Consider the following 20,508-nt stretch of genomic DNA (forward strand, 5'->3'; position numbering starts at 1 on the left):
AAGACCAGCACCTTAAACCTGATCCACTACTCCACCGGGAGCCAGTGCAACAAATTGGTCATATTACCGACCCCCCAAACACTTGTGTAACTTTTTACAATGATGTTGTTGTAGTTCAAGGTGTTGCTGTTAGTATGACCCCCTTAGAAACTTGGGACCAGTTTACCTAGAAATACCCTCTCCACCACTTTGATCGGTCAAACTGGCTCTGTTACTGGTGTCCTATTAAAATCCCCCCTGCATAAGAACTCTTACCTTTCTGTGTGGTAGCACCTGCACTTTGGAACTCCTTGCCACTTGACATCAGACATGTGCCTTCACTGTACTTTTTTTCGGCACCTGCCCAAATCATTTTTGTTTGGACAGGTTTTCCCCTGACATTTAGAAAGCCGAAGGGAGTTTTCAGTCTGTTGTTATTTTCAAATGTCTTAAATGGCTATTAAATCTCCTTATTGTTAGTTTTATTGCTTTGGCTTTTCTGTAAACCAATTTGCGGTGCTTCTTCCTCCCCAATCAAGCATTGTACCAAATAGTAAAAAAGAAAGAAAGAGTCTGAATTCCACCGTAAAGGCAATTCTCCAAGTAGCATGTTGGATTCCCTTAACCATTGTCCCCCCCCCCCAATTTGAAAAGCTAGGGATGAATCTTCTGAACAGCACCATTCTCAGGACCAACCTGCCACAGAAGTGGGTCAGGTGGCTGGGTGACCCATGGCGGCCGGCCGTGTCATGAGAATTCGGGGACTCTGTGAACCCCCAGAGAAATGAAACCGGCGACGTTTCGCACAAAGAGGACCGAACGAGAACTTTCTTTTTCAGTTATACATTTTAATTTTCTAGTAGGTACAATACTAAAATAAACACAAATTAAAAAAAAGTTTTATTTAAAACAAAACTGTACAAAAAAGCAGTTATACTACAATTTAATTACAGAACAGTCTACTGTCCAAAAAGGCACTAATAATCCAGAATAGGAGATTACAAGGATACAAGGACTCGGTTGTCATTTTTGTTTTTGTATTTTTTTTCTCTTTTAAACTAGTATTTAATCAATACAATAGAGCACTTGTTTCTCTCTTTGTCTCTCCCCAACCCCCCCTTTCACGTACAGAAACAAGGACACCTCTCACAGTCAGTACACATTGGTATAAATATGAGCCCTACGTAGAAAGATGTCGTCTCTCTCTCACGCTCTCTCTCTCCTGTTTCCCCTCATCGCCACCCCTGTTTGGGGGGGAGGAAGGCAAGAGGTAATTATATATATATATATGGCATTTTATCTTTTAATGGAGAGATGGGGAAATATGTGAATAGCTCCTCTCTGCAAGAATGCATTGTATTAAATGGGTGGGGAAATCGAGGCCCAGGGAGAAAAAATTCTGACACGAAAGAGGCTCTGAGACTCTGAATTATGGCTGCAACTTCGCTTTAGGAAGAAGCTCTTGGCAAACCGATTCCATCATTCAATAAAACCGCACTTGGGAGCGTACGGTGCTGAATGCCTGCCCACAAACACAAAATTAGCACAGAAGGGAAAATTACGTTTCTCCCTGCTGTGCACGTTTTCGTTTTTTTCATAGGGCTGAGCATTGAACATCATGTGTTCCTCACCTGCAATGGGGTGTGGCGCAGACCAAGCACGTTTTTACCGTGGTTTGTCGCAGAGGTGCTGTTTGTTTGTTCCTCGAAAGGGCCTTTCGTAAGTGTGTCCGTTTACACGCTAGCAAAGCACTCAAGGCACTGACCGTTCTGTAAAAAAAAAAGCACAGGGTTTCAACAACCGTGGTCCCAGTTTTGCACAAGCTGTTTGGGAAGAATTCACGCAGGGGAATTGGGACTAGCCTTGCATTTAAGAAGTAGGGAGAGAGATCCTTAAACAAAATCCTTTGCAAATTAAAGGTAAAGGGCCCCCTGACCATTAGGTCCAGTCGTGGCCAACTCTGGGGTTGCGGCGCTCATCTCGCTTTATTGGCCAAGGGAGCCGGTGTTTGTCCGCAGACAGCTTCCAGGTCACGTGGCCAGCATGACTAAGCCGCTTCTGGCGAACCAGAGCAGCGCACAGAAAATCTGTTTACCTTCCCACCGGAATGGTACCTATTTATCTACTTGCACTTTGACGTGCTTTCGAACTGCTAGGTTGGCAGGAGCAGGGACCGAGCAACGGGAGCTCACCCCGTCGCAGGGATCCGAACCACCGACCTTCTGATCGGCAAGTCCTAGGCTCTGTGGTTTAACCCACAGCGCCACCCGCATCCCCTTTGCAAATTAGGACGTCATTATTAATGATTTGGAGGAGGGAAACTGGCAGGGAATGATCTGTGGGCATGGTCTTCAAGGCATCGGCCAATACACTCGCTGGATCTTTCACTGGCTGTTGCACGGGGAACAGTTTTGCCAGAAAATGCCTCCTCCTCCTCTCTTACCTACAGGGCCGTAACACAGATTATGGAGATGGGAAATTAAGATTACTAACGTTCGCCAACCTGGTATCCCTCGAGATGTTTTGGACTGTCCTGAACTATCTTGAGGGGCAGGAGGTGGCCAGTTGACGCTATGGCTCAAACCATCACGGCACAAAGCCGCCATTTTGGTTTGGGTGGGGTCAACGACCTCAAAGTGGCCATTTCCCCCCACTTCCCTCCCAGCCCCCACATTTCCTGCACAATTTGGAAATTCCCCCAAATATCTCTGCCAATCGCTTCTGGTGTGATTTGATAATGGTGTTATTTGCAGCAATATCTCAGTGAAGAGATTTGGATATTCTGACCCAAGGGTTTTTTTCGCTACTAGGGGCCAGTGCGCAGAAGGACCTGCAAGGATGATTTAAGAATTCTGAGCAATGCAGTGGCACCGGCCGGAGTTTGGCGCCACGAAGAGCGACGGCAGCGAATCCTCTCTGAGGAGTCTTCTGATATTAGCAGCTGTCTGTTACTCAGCCCTTTGGGCAAAGGGGGTTTCTGGGGGGGGGGTGACTAACCCGAACCTGGTCCTGAAATACGGAACCAAAGGCAAGAGGGCGAGAGAAAGAGAGAGAGAGAGACCACCTCTTTTTCCAAAAACTGTGTCATACATACAGAAGACAAAGACAGGCATATAGATGTTAACAAAAATAAGTAGCAAAAGAAATTTGATTAAAAAAAATTCTCTCACATCATCCTATATACTACATCCTCCCTTCTGCTTAGCAGAAAATTTTACGTACACAAAAATACAAATACACAATTTTGTAGAACAGTCTGATTTTAATATATTTATATATATTTATATTTATATGAGTGGCAGGTTAGTTTATTATATGGAGCTTTTTGCACTTTTGGCTCATATGCAACAAGGCTTATAAATTCAGCTTTAGCTTTTCATTCAGGTTTATTTTTATTTTTTTATTTTCTTCTCTTCCTTATATAGCTTTTTTTAAAACAACTGTTTCTTTTTTTTCACATTTAAAGCAGCATTCAATCTGCAAGAGGAATTGGTGGCAACAGCAAGGGGCGGGGGGGCCTTTTTGAGGGGGGGTTGTCAGTGGTGGAGGATTTTGGGGAAAAGGGATAGGGATATACATACATTCCAGTGCGTTGGGGGTCGTGGGTTTTTTTGCGCGGAGAGTGGATGTTTACGGACGAAAACGAAAACGAGGGTTGCGAGCTGAGGGGCGGCGAGACACAGATTTACCTCATGAGGTAGGCTGAGACACAGGTTGGCAGGGCAAGGGCACCAGGCCGGGTGCCCATTGCCACCGCAATAGTGAGCGAGGAGGGGGAGACGCAGGAGACCCCGGGACGTCAACGGAGGAAATGCACAGGCAAAGACACACAAAGGCTTCTCAACGGCAGGTTGCGGAAAAAAGGCAAATAAATGAGCTCCTACGACAGGACAGGTCTTGTCTCCAGCGGAAGAACCGAAAAGTATGAGGTCAGCATGCCGTCCCCCTCGCCGTTTACAAGGCAGACGGGCTAGCTTCCTTTTTTTGAAAAATAATAATTTCTTTGTAACTAGTTTTCCGATTTACTCCCAATAATAACCAAATTGTAACAGATAACAGTTAATTCCCAAATTATACAGTTGTCAAAATGCGAATCGACTTGGACTGGCAAGATTCCAGGGGTATCAACCGAAATACAGTGGTACCTTGGTTTGCAACCGTTTTGGATTACAACCACGTCAAACCTGGAAGTGCATGTCCCTTTTTTTGGATAACAACCATTTTTTATTATTACAACCAATTTGGGGGGGGCAGAGGCCCCACTGGCAAAAGCGCACCTTGGGTTACAACGTGTTATGGTTTACAACCGGACCTCCGGAACGGATTATGGTTGTAAACCAAGGAGCCGTAGATTCCGGCATATAAAATGACTTTTTAACCCCGGAAAATCCTCTAAAAAGTTTGGGGTCATCTTATACGCCAGGTATGGGTTCGATGGGCAGCAGCAGTGGGCAGGCTCCGCCCGACAAAGCTGCCCAGCGATACTGCCAATTTGGGGGGTCGTCTTATACGCCCAGTTGCCTAATACGCCGGAATCTACGGTACCACTACTGTAACCAATTTTTTGGGAGGGGAGGGGCAGGTAAGCCCCACCAAGCAAAACCGATCACGTGACACGGTGCAATGCCCATCAACTTGGGGGCCCTCAAATATTTTATGGGGGGGGACAAAGGGGATCTCGGCTCCTGGGAGTTTGGCTCCTACGCTTCCGTTTTCCAAATGCAATGTTTAACGCTCTTCGCCGCAGCCCCCCCTCTGAACATTACCAATGCCACACAAAAACACACACGGGGAACGAAACTAGAGATGGCCTCTTCCCACATCGCTAACTCCTGATGATGCAGGAGTTGAAATGCAATAACTTAACGGGAGGGGGGGTGGGTCAGTATCCGTCCTGCCTTTTTCGTTTTTGGAGAGGGAAAGAGCCTAGAGAAGGATGCAATTGCTCCTGGCCGCCCATCACTGAACAAGAGGCGCTGGCCAAAGGCACGGACCAGGGACCCCCCCCCCCGCAGCAGCACAACACCCTTCCAGGGGGAGGGAGAAGAGCGAAGAGTTGCTACTGACCCCCTGGTACACGAACAACACCCCCACTCACCACCTTGGCCCTTCTGGGCGGATAAAGGCACCACCATCTGCCTTGCAGGAACCCCCCCCCCCACTGCGACACCAACGTAAGGACCACACAAGGGCTGCAAGCGAGATGAACAGAAGTGGAGGAAGTCCCTGCACCTTTTGGGTAAGGGGGGGGGCGACTTCAGCAGGCCTTGCTACCTTCTGCTGCTGCCAAAATCTTCTGCTTGCAGCAGTTCTCAACCTGTGGGTCCCCCAATGTTGTTGGACTACAACTCCCATTATCCCTGAGCTCTGGCCTTGCTAGCTAGGCGTGATGGGAGTTGTAGTTCAACAACATCTGGGGACCCACAGGTTGAGAAAGGCTGGCTTGAAGTAAGGTGCAGGGACCCCACCATCTTCTGCAGCCCCAGCACAAGTCTGGATGGTTCCTTTTCAGAAAGGGGCTTTCTCGTCCAGGTAATGCGTCGGCAGGTGTTGGGCCGGAACAGGTCAAGGCGCGACACCAGGATGCATGGCAGGCCTCTGAGGCTGCGTTCCACGCTCCTTGTTTTCTGTGCCAGGGAGGGAAAGAGCTTTCTGACTACGGAGCCGCTGTCTGAGAACAGTGCAACAAAGACGTCTGGCATTCTGGCTTCGGGTGCCTGGCCGGTAAACCAAATAATCTGGAACCACGTGTGTTTCGCACTCAGGACTCGCAAAGCAGCGTGGAAACCAGCCTTTCCCCAACAATGGTGCAAGAACCTTCATCGCTTTGTAATCAGAGGGGCGCGGCGCCTATGAAACCAGTCTGCAAATTGCACGCCACGAAACAGACATCAAACTAACTGCAAATCTGGGGGAGAGATACTTTTCCTTTAAGAATTTTTATAATACCCATTTTTTGTTTTTTGAAAGAAAGAAAAAAGATTAATCAAGAACGCTTTCCACTTAACGCATTTACAAACTTAGGGTGAGCCATGACCGTTTACAAAAACAAGCCTGACTGAAAAAGAAGAAGGCATTTTTTGGAAACCTGATTTAAGGACTGGATCGGAAGCTTCAGCTACAGAGGGATGAAATTGAGACAGTCACTTGTCCAGTTAGATCCCTCCAGGTGGAATTAAATGCACAGATCTGGGAACCCGGAAACTAATCCTGCACTGCTTTAGAACTCCAACGATCGGGGCAGAGGTTAAGTTGCAATGGTTGGCAGTCTGGCCAGGAGAATGACTTTGCAAGAGGGGGCGCGAACCTGCCTGAGGTATCGTGATGTCCGAGGAGCTCGTGAATTGCAGAGGTGCTGAAAATTGTCCCCCGCAACTACCCGGTTTGTCCAGGGGTGCAATGGCGACTCGGGGAAGAGGGTGGGCAGGAGAAGGTTTGGCTGGGGTGGAAGAGAAAGAGGAGGAATAATCTCTGCATGTCCGATATGTCACGGCAGACTTCGGTCTTGTGGGTGCGTATCACTCGTTGGGACGGCCCTGCCTCCCTGCCACCAGGCGCAAGCAACACACATCTCTGAAGCATCGGGGCGATCTATATCCCTGCTGCCCACATCCAAACAGGAGACTGAAACGAACCTCAAACGCCCAAACTTCACAGAGGTTTTCCAGAAACAGAATTCAAGTCAAGAGGAGAGGAAAGAGAGGCAGTGGAAGCGGCCGTCATGGCTTCTGCCCAGCTTTTGTTGGGCAGCTAATGCAACCTTCTAGGGCCTCCTGCCCTCCGAGTCCCACAGGCGGAAGGCATGTAAGGGAGAAATGCCCTTTTGCCGTCGGTCCCCGGGCAGGGTGAGGCCGGGCGGGGGCCCTCTTGCCTGCTATCCTCCCTGCCCCCCAGTCGCTCGTGTAGGCACTTTTAGAAAATGAACACCTAAGACAGACAACAACTACTCTGTAGCGCACAGGCCACTCTCCGGACTCAAGGAAGCGGATGTTTCTACCCAAAGGCAGTTGGTCCAGAGCGCCACACCCAAGATGGCGGAACCCATGATTTATCTTCTATTTCGGCTTTCCAATGCTGGCCTTTTCTCGGAGAGAGGGGAAGCCGGCCTTCTCCCAGGCCTCACCACACTGATGGGCCACATGCCACAGAAGTGGCGACATGCGCCTCCCCCTTCGGAAACATCACAAGCTAAGGGAAAGTTGCACAAAGCCGGCTCCTCGTATCGGGATGGGAAGGTGTCGGCAGTGGCTGCTTGAAATCCGCCTGGAATACCAAACGGTTTATCAGAGTTCACAGAATCATAGAGAGGAATCCCATCTTGAGAATCCCCGGCAGATGGCTGTCCTACCGCTGCTTAAAAACCTCCAAGGAAGGAGAGCTCTGCACCTTCCAATGTCAAACAGCTCTTAGCATCACAAAGTTCTTCCTAAGCTTGAGTTGGAATCTCATTCCTTAAAAGTCCAGTGCGATCTCAGTCAATTCAATATGGTGCAGCAGATTGCAATGTCCTACCTACCTGTTTGTTACAGCTTCCCTTTTGGGATAACCAGCTAAGCGGGTTCCACGGAGGTGTTTCTGTACTTGGACACCAGAAACAACACACTGTGCTCCACCGAAAGCCAACCCATCAGCTGTACCCAAGCCATTCCAACCGCAGACCCGGGCAGAGACCCTGTTCCCGGCCGCAAACAGAAGAACCACTGTAAGAGACACTACGAGAATTTCAGCACAAAGTTACTTCTCGGCTGGGTGGCTGGCCTAAACCGAAACCTCGTTAAAGACCGGTTGCTGAGGATCGACAGCGGGACAGAGAGGGCAACTGGAACCTTGTTCATCTCTGTGGGGAAATGGGATGGCGAACTAGACAGTCCGTTGGTCTGATCCAGCTGCCAGGATCAGCCACAAATGGCCGCTGGTCTTTATCAGCTTGTGATATTGGCCTGGAGTGGCAAAAGGACGTGGTCTGGTTGGCCGCTGGGAGAATGGCCAGGATTTGTGGCAGACAAATCACACGGTGCGTGTTGACCCAGCCAGGCTACCATGTAATGGCTGTCGCCGCTGCAGAGCCAAGGTGATGTGCAAATCGCCCTTGTATACAAGATTGTGTAAGATAAGGAGAGTGGAAGATTCTCCTGAAGGCTGAAGGTTAGACAAGGAGAGCTCTGCTTTCGGCACGAAGCTAAGCTACAGTTTAGTGCCTTCCTCTGATGTAGCCACCAGGAGTTTGGAAACCTCTGGCTCGGTTTAGCGTTACGTCCAAAGCCCGGCAAACGTTTAGCGCTACATTCGAACATGGTCATGGTCACAGAGGCAGGCACGACGCAGGCTGGTCCCCAAGGAGAAGGGGAAGACCGGAAAACGTGGCTTTATCATAGAAGAAAAGACTCTTAATGGCTACTAACCACAATGGCTATGTTTTAGCTCCGCAGTTGGAGGCCTCTGAATATTAGCTGTTGGGAATCACAGGTGAGTGAGCCTTGCTGGGCTCAGATTCTTCTTGTGAGCTCTGTCTGGGTAGTGAACCAACCACAGTGAAAACAGAATGCTGGAGTGGTCAGGCTGCTGGCCTGATCCAGCTCCAAAGAACAGGGAACAGGGCAACAGCCGAGTGGATAATCAGGTTCAGTCCCAGTTAAGAATGGATTTGGGTGGAAGAGCCAGGGAGAAGCTTCAGCTGCTGCCAGTCAGAGTGGACATTTCTAGGCTAGGGAAGCCGGTGGAAGCCGGTGGATGTATGGCAGCTTCGGTTACATGGAAGGCACAACCTACAATTATTATTATTATTATTATTAATTGAATTTACATACTGCCCAATACCCGGAGGCGGTTCATGGAATAAAATCAAAATACGAAACCACAAAATACACAATCAAAATAAGAACAACAACCCAATACCCACCCATCCACACAAAAACACACACATTTTAAAAGGGCATACAATGTCAGACCCTGGTGTGAGATATACAAACTCCAACAGACCAGGCAAGAGTCTCCACAGAAACGCCGTCACTCCATAGCAGATTGTTCTCGGCCACAAATTATTTCCCACGAAGTATTAAATCGGGCTAAGCACATAATAAACTGAGTAACAATTATTTATTTCTGCATTTTATTAAAAAGTAACCCTAAAGCAAAAAAGGGGGAGATTCAGGAACTAAGTTTTATCCACAAGGAGGTTGTCAGAAAGGACGGGTGCATTCAAAATTTTGTTTCTTGGGCAAAAATAAAGGAGCCCCAAGTATTAACAGATCCTGAGGAGCACACGAAGACAGCGAGCAGTGCAATTCTAACCACGTTTAGTCAGAAGTAAGCCCTGCTGAATTCAGGGGGGCTTACTCCTAAGTAAGCAGAATTGGGACTGCAGCCTAGGAAACTGGGGGGGGGGGGGGCTGGCAGTTTGCATGTGACCTGAGCAAATACCCTAAGCTGGAAAAACACACACACAAAAAGATCCAGCGTATGGAAATGGCGCGATTCTTTCTCTGCCAGGGGGATCTAGTTGCTCTCACTGGGAGCCCCTGAGATCCATTTGCATTTGTGGTTCAAAGTCTCAAATAAGGGATACCCGCTGAAGGGAAGTCACGAGCTCGGCAGAGCAAAAAGTATATATGGGATTTAATGTATTGTAAAATGACCGTGCAAAGAAAATAATAAAAATGTATTGTTTACAAAAAAGAAAATAAATGGATGGGCCAGCCTGTCCGCAAGAGCCACAGGTGCGCATCAAGAGCGCATGAGAAGGTCCAGATCAGCCAAGTGGAGGTTCAGGAGACAAGGAAAGGTAGGGCACGTTTGCCAATGGTTAGCAAGGGGTGCTTTGAACCATGCTCCTGTTGTGGGCAGGAAATGTCAAATCTCAACAGCATCTCCCTTTCGTTCCTCGCCTCTTCCCCCTCATCCTGGCTGGGACACCTACCTGCCACTGCTAAGGCAGCACCGTGGGAGAACACCTGCATTGAGTGCAGAAGGCCCTGGATCTAATTCTTGCCCTTCCCAGGAAGGAATGGCTGGCAAAAGCCCCTCTCTGCAATCTGGGAGGCTCTGCTGTCTGCGAGTCTGGAAAAGATGGAGCTGGTCTGATTTGGGAGAAGGCAGATTGCCTCCGACGGAAGTGATAAAGCGTCATCTACCATGGAACGTAAAACCGTTGTCGGCTTGTGCGTGGAAGCAGCAAAAGAAGGGGAAACGGGCCAAATATTCTCATGCGCCATGGAAGAAAGTTGACGTCGCTGGAGGGAACTGTAACGGGCGCAGAGTTTCACCATGTTTGCCCAGACAGGCCAACACTGACAAGGCCCCACACCCAAGCCAACGCTTATTGCCAGAAAATTCATTCCAATCCCGGTTGCTGAAAAGAACAAGTAGTGCAGAGGGCCAAAAAAATAAATCAAAATAAATCTCAACAGGAAGCACTTTTGTGAACGTGGAATTTACTTCTGGTAGGAAATCTCAGCGTTTCCTGGTCATCTTCTAACCAGGTTCTCCCCTTCTCCAAAGCACCCCCTGCCGCTCCAAATATGCGGAAAGGCAGGGTTTGGGATATAATAATACACATCTTGGGAGAAAAGCAATGACAAACGTAGACAGCATCTTAAAAAGCAGAGACATCACCTTGCCAACAAAGGTTCGTATAGTCAAAGCTATGGTTTTCCCAGTAGTGATGTATGGAAGTGAGAGCTGGACCATAAAGAAAGCTGAAGAATGGATGCTTTTGAATTCTGGTGCTGGAGGAGACTCTTGAGAGTCCCATGGACTACGAGAAGATCAAACCAATCCATTCTGAAGGAAATCAGCCCTCAGTGCTCACTGGAAGGACAGATCCTGAAGCTGAGGCTCCAAGACTTTGGCCATCTCATGAGAAGAGAAGACTCCCTGGAAAAGACCCTGATGTTGGGAAAGATGGAGGGCACAAGGAGAAGGGGACGACGGAGGACGAGATGGTTGGAGAGTGTTCTCGAAGCTACAAATATGAGATTGACCAAACTGCAGGAGGCAGTGGAAGACAGGAGTGCCTGGCATGCTCTGCTCCATGGGGACATGAAGAGTCGGACACAACTAAATGACTAAACAACAACAATACACATCTGGAAGGAAGTGAAAGATACACAGAATAACATGGATTGTTCTAGAGGAAGCTGCTCTTCGTTGACTCTGGCTGTACGTCTAGAGCACATGGCTTTATCCAGAGTATCCTGGGAACTGGAGTTCACCCTTGGCAAACCAGCACCTTTAACAAGCTACAGTTGCCAGGATCCTTTGGGCTGGGGAGCTTTAAATGTATACGCACCTCCACCTGGAAGAAAGGAACAGTACACCTCACCTCAACGCTAACGTTATACAGTTTCAAAGTAAAGCTCTGGCTCCAAATTCAAACAGAAGACTATGGAAGGAAGAAAGGAATTGGAAGCCTAAAAATTAAGATGCACCCTAGTGTTATCCCAGTTGTTTCACAAAACCATAGAGTTGGGCAGTACTGGAAGACCAGACCAGACCCTTCTGCTGGGAGTAAAGGCTTTATCTTCCCACCAAAGGCTATTTTCCCACCAAACCCACAACAGAGGGAGTTTGCACATGACCAAATGGATTTACGGGTCAAACCATTGAGACAAATTCCTCCTCAAAATTTTTGTGTGTGTGCATGAATTGGTTAAATCACTCTGCGACTACTTTCCGAAAACCTCAACCCTTCCCACGATGGTTAAGATGCCTAATGAGGGTGAGGGTATAGCAGCTGTGGCCAACCTAACGGCCCTCCAGATGTTTTCAACTTCAACACTCATCAATCCCAGCTGTTTGATGCTGAGGTTCATGGGAGTTGCAGTTCCAAACGCCTGGAACTTGGCGAAGGCTGGGGTGGTGGGTTAGGCACCCGGCAGTGCATCTAGAAAACTCTCGTTGGACCGTAAAGGCAACTTGGGAAGAAAAGAGAAGGAAGAAGAGAGTTTGGGTGCTCAGAGTGAGGGAGGATGGAGCTGAACTGACTGCTCTGACAATACTGATGGAAACTTCAGCCATTCCTCATCAGGCACAAAGAGCAACTTAGCGGCTGCGTCTCATATTTCCATTGAGATACAATATCCGAAAAGGGTGGCAGAGTGACTCAGAGTGATGCCAGGACTTTTGTTGCCTCGATACACACAGCGACTCCTCTTAGATCTGTACAAACCTGCCCTCTGCACATTTATTGCTGAGTCCACACATCCTCCCACAATCAGGGTCCAAGCCCTGGGACCAGGCTCCTTTCCTTCCGTAACCCAGTGCACCGTTCTCCTTTCAGCCTTGGGAGCAAAACCTTCTGAAAATATCCGTTCCGGAACGGCTGCCATTTTGAATTCGTTCTGACAACGCAGCAGCCGCCAACGTTTGAATCGATAGCAAAAAGCCGTCGCTGCAACAAGTGGCCCAGAGCCACAAACTCACACGAGATCTTAGCGCTTATTTCGAAAACTGGAGACGGTGGCGGAGGTGAAATTGCAAATCCGTCCACGGGAAAAAGGGTTGGCTGTTTGACCCAATGGCCCTGACTGTACTTGGGAACGTGAGTTGTTCCTGCAGTCTAATTTCTCTCCTTTTTTTCTTTCCTAAAGTTGACTGCTGGAACAAATTCGGAACCGGAATAACATCAAGGACAACATTATCAGTGCGGAGAAGGCATTGACCAATAAATGGTCCTCTCAAATCCAGACACTTTGCTTGCCAGCTCCATCTGTGATTGTACGACAGGTCAAAATCCCAACGAAGCAGCTCTAGTTTCCTGCTTCACTCGCTGGGATGGGTGAATCCAAAACTCTCCTTCATTGGAAGGGACCCCCAAGGTCATCGAGACCAACCCCCTTGAAATGCAGGAACGACAGGTGGTTATCCAACCTCTGCTTAAAACCCTGCAATGAAGGAGAGTCCACTACTTTCTGAGGGAGTCTGTTCCACTGCTGAACAGCTCTTACCGTCAGAAAGTTCTTCCCGATGTTTAGTCGGAATCCCCTGTATTTTAACTTGAATCCATTGGTTCGGGTCCTACTACCCTCTGAGCAGCGGAAAGGAATCTGGGGCAGTGCTGGGTCATTCCCTCAGACAGGAGACCCCAAATCTCCCCACCTCTTCACTCCCCAGCACTGAGAGGGTCCCAACTTCTGCCCAACAGGGAGAGAATCTCTCTCTCCAGGCGCCAGATTAATCTCACAACATCCCTGAGTCTAAGTCCAAGGCCCCTTGAAAGCTGGCCTACGCTGGACAAGGCAGCGCCGGGCAGAAGACATGCGGTTGCTTACGTTTCAGTGGAGGGAGGAAAACAAAGAAACGAGATGTGTTTTGGTCAGTAAAATCTACCAGAGAAAAACGAGGCTGACACGTCACCAGAAAAACCGAGAATTGGGGGGAAAGGGGTGCAAGAAGTCAATGGGCTGAAGATTTGCACCCAAGAGGTGCTGAGTGACATGGGCCACGATCCCACCAGGAACGACTCCCGGGTAAATTCCGCCGACGTGACCGGGAAGCGGTAAAAGGCAGCGGCGATGAGTGAACTCAGATACTCAGCACAGAGTCCTTCACCACCCTGGTGCTTGCCAGAGATTTCGGACCACAACTCTCCCATCGAGCTCCCGTGGCAGCGCTGATGGGAACCATAGTCCCAAACATCTGGAAGGGACCAGCGTGGCCAAAGTACAGGAGCATCTCCAGAGCAACAGGTGAGGCTCCTTGTCCCCTGAGATGCCCTGGACTGATGATTCCCCAAGATGGGATGGTTTAACACAAGCTTTTACATATATATATTTTCAGTTTAGGCTAATCCAATGTTATATATATATATATTTAAAAAAGGGAAATTATCAAATACAAATATATCGATTTATTTACGAAAGAAAGTAAGAAACCCAAAGTGCTACACTGGATCCAAGATGAACAAAAAACAAAGGAAACACACCTCCATTTGTTTCTTCAGAAGTCGGTTCTTTTCCTACGTAGCCAGAGCGTTCTGACCCAACCATAGGCATATCCCTGGGCAGCCTGCCTCTCCTGAACCCGACCTCACGGCCACCCAACCAAAGAGCGCAAAAGGAAGTAGAAACTAACCCGCGTCGTGCTAGGAGGTGTCAACGGCAACTGGACCCCAGCTGCTGAATACCTGGCTCAAAGCTAAATCCATTCTCCGGTTTACTTATGGCTTCCAATGATTATTTCACCTGCCCCCTGATTCAGGTTTCTAGCTCCTGAGAAACAGCAGGACGAAAAGACACCAAAAAAATCTCCACCCGGTTTTCTTTCGGGTCAATTGTGCGATTCTGCGGGGAACAGGCTACGGAAGAGGCACACTCTCTGATGGGCTAACTGTGGCGCTCATAAGACTCGCCATCTGCGTTTCCGAAACGCTTTAGGGGCAACCAGCTAAAAGGCGATGGTCAAGCTTTCCTTGAGAGCGCTGCATTTTCTTGCGGGGAGGTGGGGTGCAGAGTAAGTGGTCGTAAGACTTTGGAGCCATTTCCCAAACTTCTGAGAGCTGGGGCCGAGTTTGGAAATGTAAGACCCATTTCGCCACAAAATGTTCACATTTAGAGACGCGGAAGCCCAGCCCTGCCCACTCTGCCCGAGTCACTGTTCCAGCCCTGCACCCTCTGCGTTTGGGTCTTTGGCTAGATCTCTGTGGCCGGCAGCTCCGTTCACAGCCCACTGCGCAGACACCGAACACCCAACCACCACCACCCCATCACCTCCACCAAGAGAGACTTCCTTCTAAGCCACCCAATGATACTACGTTCTCTCTGGAAGACGACACACCTGTGGTTGCCACACAGAGACACAGCGGGCACCCTCTTCTGCGGACGGAACCTAACAAGAGACCCTCGGCTTCTTTCAAGGTCAGCTGGCATCTCACACATCCCAGTTTGCAAGAAAAGAAGGTCGGGTCGAATAGCAGAGGGACATCGCTGTTTCCCCATCTCCCTGCCAAATCCCGCCACGCACCGGCCGCCAGCCCCGAAGCGACGCAAACTCCCGTTGCATGGAATCGTAGAACTGCGGAGTTGAAAGGGGACCCCCAGCGGCCATCTAGCCCAACCCCAGCGATGCAGCAACAACAGCTTCCCCCAGACTTGGGACGGGGAAAGCATCCACGGGGGACGTTGGGAGGGGAGAAGGCAAAGCGGCACTGTGCCAGGAAGAACACTCGTGGAATGCTAGAGAGAGCGCAGCAGCAGCAACAACAACAACAGCAACAGAGATTTTTCGCCTAGCTGTGAGACGGGGGTTGCATGGGGAGGGAGGTCACTCGGTTTGGTTGCTTATTGGACCGGGAAAGATAATACTGAGTTTATACGCGGAATCGGAGGGCGTTGTGCCCTCTTCACAGGACAACGAGACCCTAAACGGCTAACTTGACATACAAGAGACTGCAAAGAGTTATACTGTTAAGAAGAACACATTTTGGAGACCGGGGGGTGGGGGCTTGGGGGCACGGGGTGGGGGGCTTGGGAGGGTCGGAAAAGGCTGCTAAGGTGCTACGGCTAAAAACTAAGTTTACTTTCTCGTTTCGGAGCCCCTCCCCCTCCGTCGCGTCATCAGTCGTCGTCCAGGGCCTCTGTTTTGATCTCGCTGGTTCCTTGCCGGGCCAACGCCAGGATGGTGTGGTTCACGGCCGCCATCTCCACGGCTAGTGAGATAGGGTCTTGGTGGTCGCTATGACTAGTGCTGTCATCCTGGGGAGGCGGAGGGGAAGGGAGGGAGGGAGGAAAGAGAGGGAGGGAGGGGAGGAGAAGGGGAGGAAAGCCCCATTAGCAAGCAAACCATCACTCGACAGGAGTTCAGAATCAAGTCTTTATGGTGCAACAGTCCAAGGGCAGCAAATGACTCTAATCATCTAGTGAGTCTTATTTCCAAAGATGGCAGGACATGCTGGTCAGGCACTGGTGGGAGGGAGAAGAGACGTGCAGAGATAACCACGTTTTCAGGGTTTTATTATTATTACATCTGAAGGCAGCCATGTTCAGGGAAGTTTTTAATGTGTGGCATTTTGATGTATTTTTGATCTTTGTTGGAAGCAGAGTAGAGTGGCTGGGAAAGCCCAGACAGATGGGCAGGGTACAAATAATAAATTATTAAATTATTATTATTATTTCTGAGAAGAAGGTTCCTTTGTTCCCTTGCGCTACGTGCCCCTGGAGGGTCCCTTCCGAATCAAAGACAGAAAGGAAAGAGACTAGGCGGAAGGAGCAACCTGCCACTCTTTCGAGTCCTGCGGGGAATTATGGAGAGGCATGAAAACCACAACACACCTAAAAGGGAAGTTTTGGGAAAGCTGGGCTCTCTCCTTCCCGTCTCTCCCCACCCAAATTCCGCAATCTTAAATTCCGCAATCTTAAATTCCACGAGCGGAAACCTGAAAATCTGCAAGCGGCACGGCAGTATGAAAATCAGAGCAAAGGGGCACACGTCCCCTGTTTATGCAGCCAGAGATTAGGAATGTCTCTACAGGTTTGCCATGGGATTTGGGCGCTATTTATCAGTTTAGCAAGGCCAAGCTCACAGGCAACCAAAGGCACAGGCATCCTAGCTAGTGATGACTGCTGGGCCCAAATGCTTGACTCTTCGGGGCTCTTGGCGAGGGTCTTAGGGAAAAAAAAAGCGATTCTGCAAGACCTCTGAATTTGTACAATCTAAGACCCCGTCCATAATCTCAATGGTAGAGAACTGATGCGCTTATCTGCACAAGCACACATACATTTCACATCTGGCCAAATATTTCAGGTTTTTTTAATTAAAAAAAAGACAAGGAAGGAAGGAAGAAGTGTGCAAACAAGGCATTTTTAGAACTCTGCAGAGAGTGGAGGCTGTGCATTCCTGGAAGTGATCTAACACTTTTCTTTTTTAATTTCAGCCGCAGAAGACGGATATAGAAGCTTGTTTGTGGAAAGGGTGTTGACGTGCGTATGAATAAAATACATGCTTATGTGTTTGTCTCTCTCCCCCCCCCCTCTGCGGGAACGTTTTGCCTTCTCTTTCAGTGTCCCAAGGATGGATGTTTTATCCATGTGTCGCTCAGAGCTCAAGACACACCTCAACATTGGCATCTGAGTACACTCGCAAATCAAGATAAAACATTACGCTTCAACCTGCTCTCAGGAAGAAAACGGGAGGGGGGCAGATAATACGGGAAGAAATGTATTTGGGGGGGGGGATAGTGACATTGAGCACCTCTGAAAAATTAGTATTTCTGCAGCTTTGGGGCAAAATACAAGTCAAGGTGGCATTAAGATTTGTAATGCTTGTAACTGAATCAAAGAGAGAAGGAGGGGATGTTATTTCCTGATTAATTTGGATCATAAACCCAACCCAGCAGACAAGTTCAGTGGGAGGTAGGAACGCATGAGCTCTGTTTTTATTGTATACAGTGGTGCCTCGCAAGACGAAATTAATTCGTTCCACAAGTTTTTTCTTCTTGCGAGTTTCTCGTCTTGTGAAGCACGGTTTCCCATAGGAATGCATTAAAAATCAATTAATGCGTTCCTATGGAGACCGCTTGCCAGGCTGGCGGTGCGGAGAAGGGCTTTTCTCCCCACCGCAAGCCTTCAGCACAGGTACAGGAACAGAGGGGAAGGCGCGCAGCGTTTCTCCTCTGTTCTCGGGGCTTGCGGTGGGAGGAGGGTTTTTCCTCCCCACCGCCAACATTCAGAATGGTGTTCTGAATGTTGGCGGTGGGAAGGAAAACCCTCCTCCCACCGCAAGTCTTCAGGACAGCCTTCCAAAGCCTGGCGGTGGGAGGGTCTCTCCGCCCCACCGCCAGCCTTCGGAGGAGGTCCGAGGACAGTGGGGAAGACGCGCTGCGCTTCCCCGCTGTCCCGGAGATTTCCCTATGGGCTTTCGTCTTGCGAAGGAAGCCCATAGGGAAATTCGTTTTGCGAAGCGCCTCCAAAACGGAAAACCCTTTCGTCTAGCGGGTTTTCCGTCTTGCGAGGCGTTCGTCTTGCGGGGCACCACTGTATATTCAAGGATCAAGTCCTCAGTGAGGCCAGGAAGCTCCCTGTATGACTGAGGCAAGTCCTCAGCTCTCAGCCTAATTTAACTCGAATGCCTTGATGTGGGGGGGGGGGGAGAAAACTTAAATAATGCTACACACTGTGTGCTTAGTTCTTTGGACACAGCAGATAATAATAATAATAATAATAATAATAATAATAATAATAATAATACATTTTTATTTATACCCCGCCCTTCCTGGTTCAAAAACCGGGCTCAGGGCGGCTAGCAACAAATTTAAAACACTTAATTGTAAATTAAGTGGGGGGGAAAGGGTAGGACAAGACAAAATTTAAACCAATCTATGGGGAGCGCCAGTTTCTTTCCTCTATGAAGCTATCTCTGCAAGTCTCCCTGCTCTAAATGCTTCTGGCACTGCCTCTGCACTTTCTGATTCATGCCAGTTCTGTGTTTCTTTGTGTACATGGTGAAATGCCAATTGCTTAAACCACATAACTCAAGTACTGTTCTTGGGGGACAGAAGACAGGTAGGTGTAGGGGACTCCCTGGTCCTGAATGGGGTAATTGTGCCCCTGAAGGACCAGGTGCGCAGCCTGGGAGTCATTTTGGACATGCAGCTGTCCATGGAGGCGCAGGTCAATTCTGAGCTTGTCAGTAACCTGCCTCGCAATGGCACTATGTCGAACTTGTCATGTATGTTACGAGGTTACGCAACTTGTGTCGTTAATATGCACAACAACGGGCGGCTTTGAACATTCACCAGCTGATCTTTTTATGGAGAGGGAAAATGTGCACTTGTCGTAATAACAATAATATTCGTTGTTGTTTTGTTATTCTTATGCTGCCCATCTGATGGGGTTTTCCCAGCCATTCTGGGCGGCTTCGAGCAAAAGTCGTTCTGGACTCACAGCTGTCCATGGAGGCACAGGTCCAGGGCGGCTGTCTACCAGCTCCACCTGGTACACAGACTGAGACCCTACCTGCCCGCGGACTGTCTCGACAGAGTGGTGTATGCTCTGGTTATCTCCCGGAAACTACAATTAATCCAGAATGCGGCAGCTAGACTGGTGGCTGGGAGCGGCCGCCGAGACCACATAACACCAGTCCTGAGAGATCTGCATTGGCTCCCAGTACGTTTCCGAGCACAATTCAAATTGTTAGTGCTGACCTTGAAAGCCCTAAACAGCCACAGCCCAGTATACCTGAAGGAGCGTCTCCACCCCCATCGTCCAGCCTGGACACTGAAATCTAGCGCTGAGGGCCTTCTGGCGGTTCCCTCCCTGTGAGAAGTGAGGTTACAGGGAATCGGGCAGAGGGCCTTCTCGGTGGTGGTGCCTGCCCTGTGGAATGCCCTCCCAACGGATGTCAAGGAAATAAACAACTATCTGACTTTTAGAAGACATCTGAAGGCAGCCTTCTTTAGGGAAGTTTTAAATGTTTGATGTTTTATGGTTTTTTAAAAATTATTATTAATATTCTGTTGGAGGCCGCCCAGAGTGGCTGGGAAAACCCAGCCAGATGGGCAGGGTAATAATAATAATAATAATAATAATAATAATAATTTTGCCCAAGCTGCCCTCCAGCTGCTATGCACTACAATTCCCATCAGCCCCAGACACCACAACAGAGAGGATTCTGTGGCCAATGGGAGTTCAGCTAGGCTGGCTGGGGCTGATGGGAACTGTAGTCCAAGGTGTGCAGTCTGGAGTGTGCCAGGCTAGAAAAGCTGATCTGAAGACAATCATATCCATGGGTTTATTTAAAAAATACAAAAATAACCTTAACAAAGAGGAGATGAAGCAGCTTCTGCTTTTTCTAAGGAAGTAATTTGTGGGGGGTTTTTTCCCACATCTGAGAAAGCAGTGAATGGCCATAGGTGCTGGAACATGAACGTGCTGTGAGATTAAAATGTTCTGGCCTTTAACATCCCTTTAACTAAGCATGGCAAGATTCAATGCACTGTATTGGGTTCTTTTTATCTGCACAAAGACATTCTTTCCACCAAAAAAATACAGACGCAAAATTAAAATCGTCGCCTTCATATTTGTAAAGAGCCTCAGTGGAAACCTGAAGCACTACCTAGTTATTCTTTCATTTCTGTGTCATTCCTCTTTCCCAAACAGCAGCCCAGGGCAGCGCACAACTAAATCAAAACACCAGTTAAAAAATGATCCACAATGACAATAAGAAAACTAAAAACATAGCTGGAAAGTGGGACATGCATGGGATCATTTTGCTACTTTTTGATCGCTCTTCATACAAGATCCCCAGATGTGTTGGGGCGTGGAAAATCTGAACAGAATGTCGGGTATAACACACCCAAGAAAGCATTTTTTAACTACAGAGAAAGCTTCTTTTTTCAAGGAAAAAGAAGGTGCAAAGGTTCAGATTTTCACCTCTCTCAACAAAGAAAGAAAGAATTTAGAAGAAAAACTATTCCCCCCGTCCAGCAGTATATTCTTTTGCATTACTTCTTAAAACTTTTGAGTAACTTTTTCAACTAAAAATGACCACGGTGAAATATGGCGCCATCATTATATGCCTTTACGCGCCAGGCAAGAA

At 48.6% G+C, this 20,508-nt stretch overlaps 1 protein-coding gene and 1 long non-coding RNA gene across 8 annotated transcripts in view; both read right to left on the reverse strand.

Annotated features, from left to right (window-relative positions):
* The window catches only part of LOC310842216, a 554,664-nt gene that overhangs the window by 248,651 nt on the left and 285,505 nt on the right, over positions 1-20,508 (reverse strand). The window lies entirely within an intron of this gene.
* Positions 3,369-20,508, reverse strand: part of HMBOX1 (homeobox containing 1) — a 132,908-nt gene continuing 115,768 nt past the window's right edge. For 6 of the 7 annotated variants that reach the window (XM_083733607.1, XM_083733609.1, XM_083733611.1 and 3 more), the window contains one exon: positions 15,131-15,668. In XM_083733607.1, the coding sequence (XP_083589733.1) occupies positions 15,531-15,668 (138 nt within the window). In that variant the 3' untranslated portion in view covers positions 15,131-15,530. Of the gene's footprint in view, positions 15,669-20,508 lie in introns of all 7 variants that reach the window. The other variant, XM_083733612.1, reaches the window with a different exon arrangement.

This window comes from Podarcis gaigeae (assembly GCF_964106915.1).
Source record: "Podarcis gaigeae genome assembly, chromosome: 3".
NCBI classification, from domain to species: domain Eukaryota; kingdom Metazoa; phylum Chordata; class Lepidosauria; order Squamata; family Lacertidae; genus Podarcis; species Podarcis gaigeae.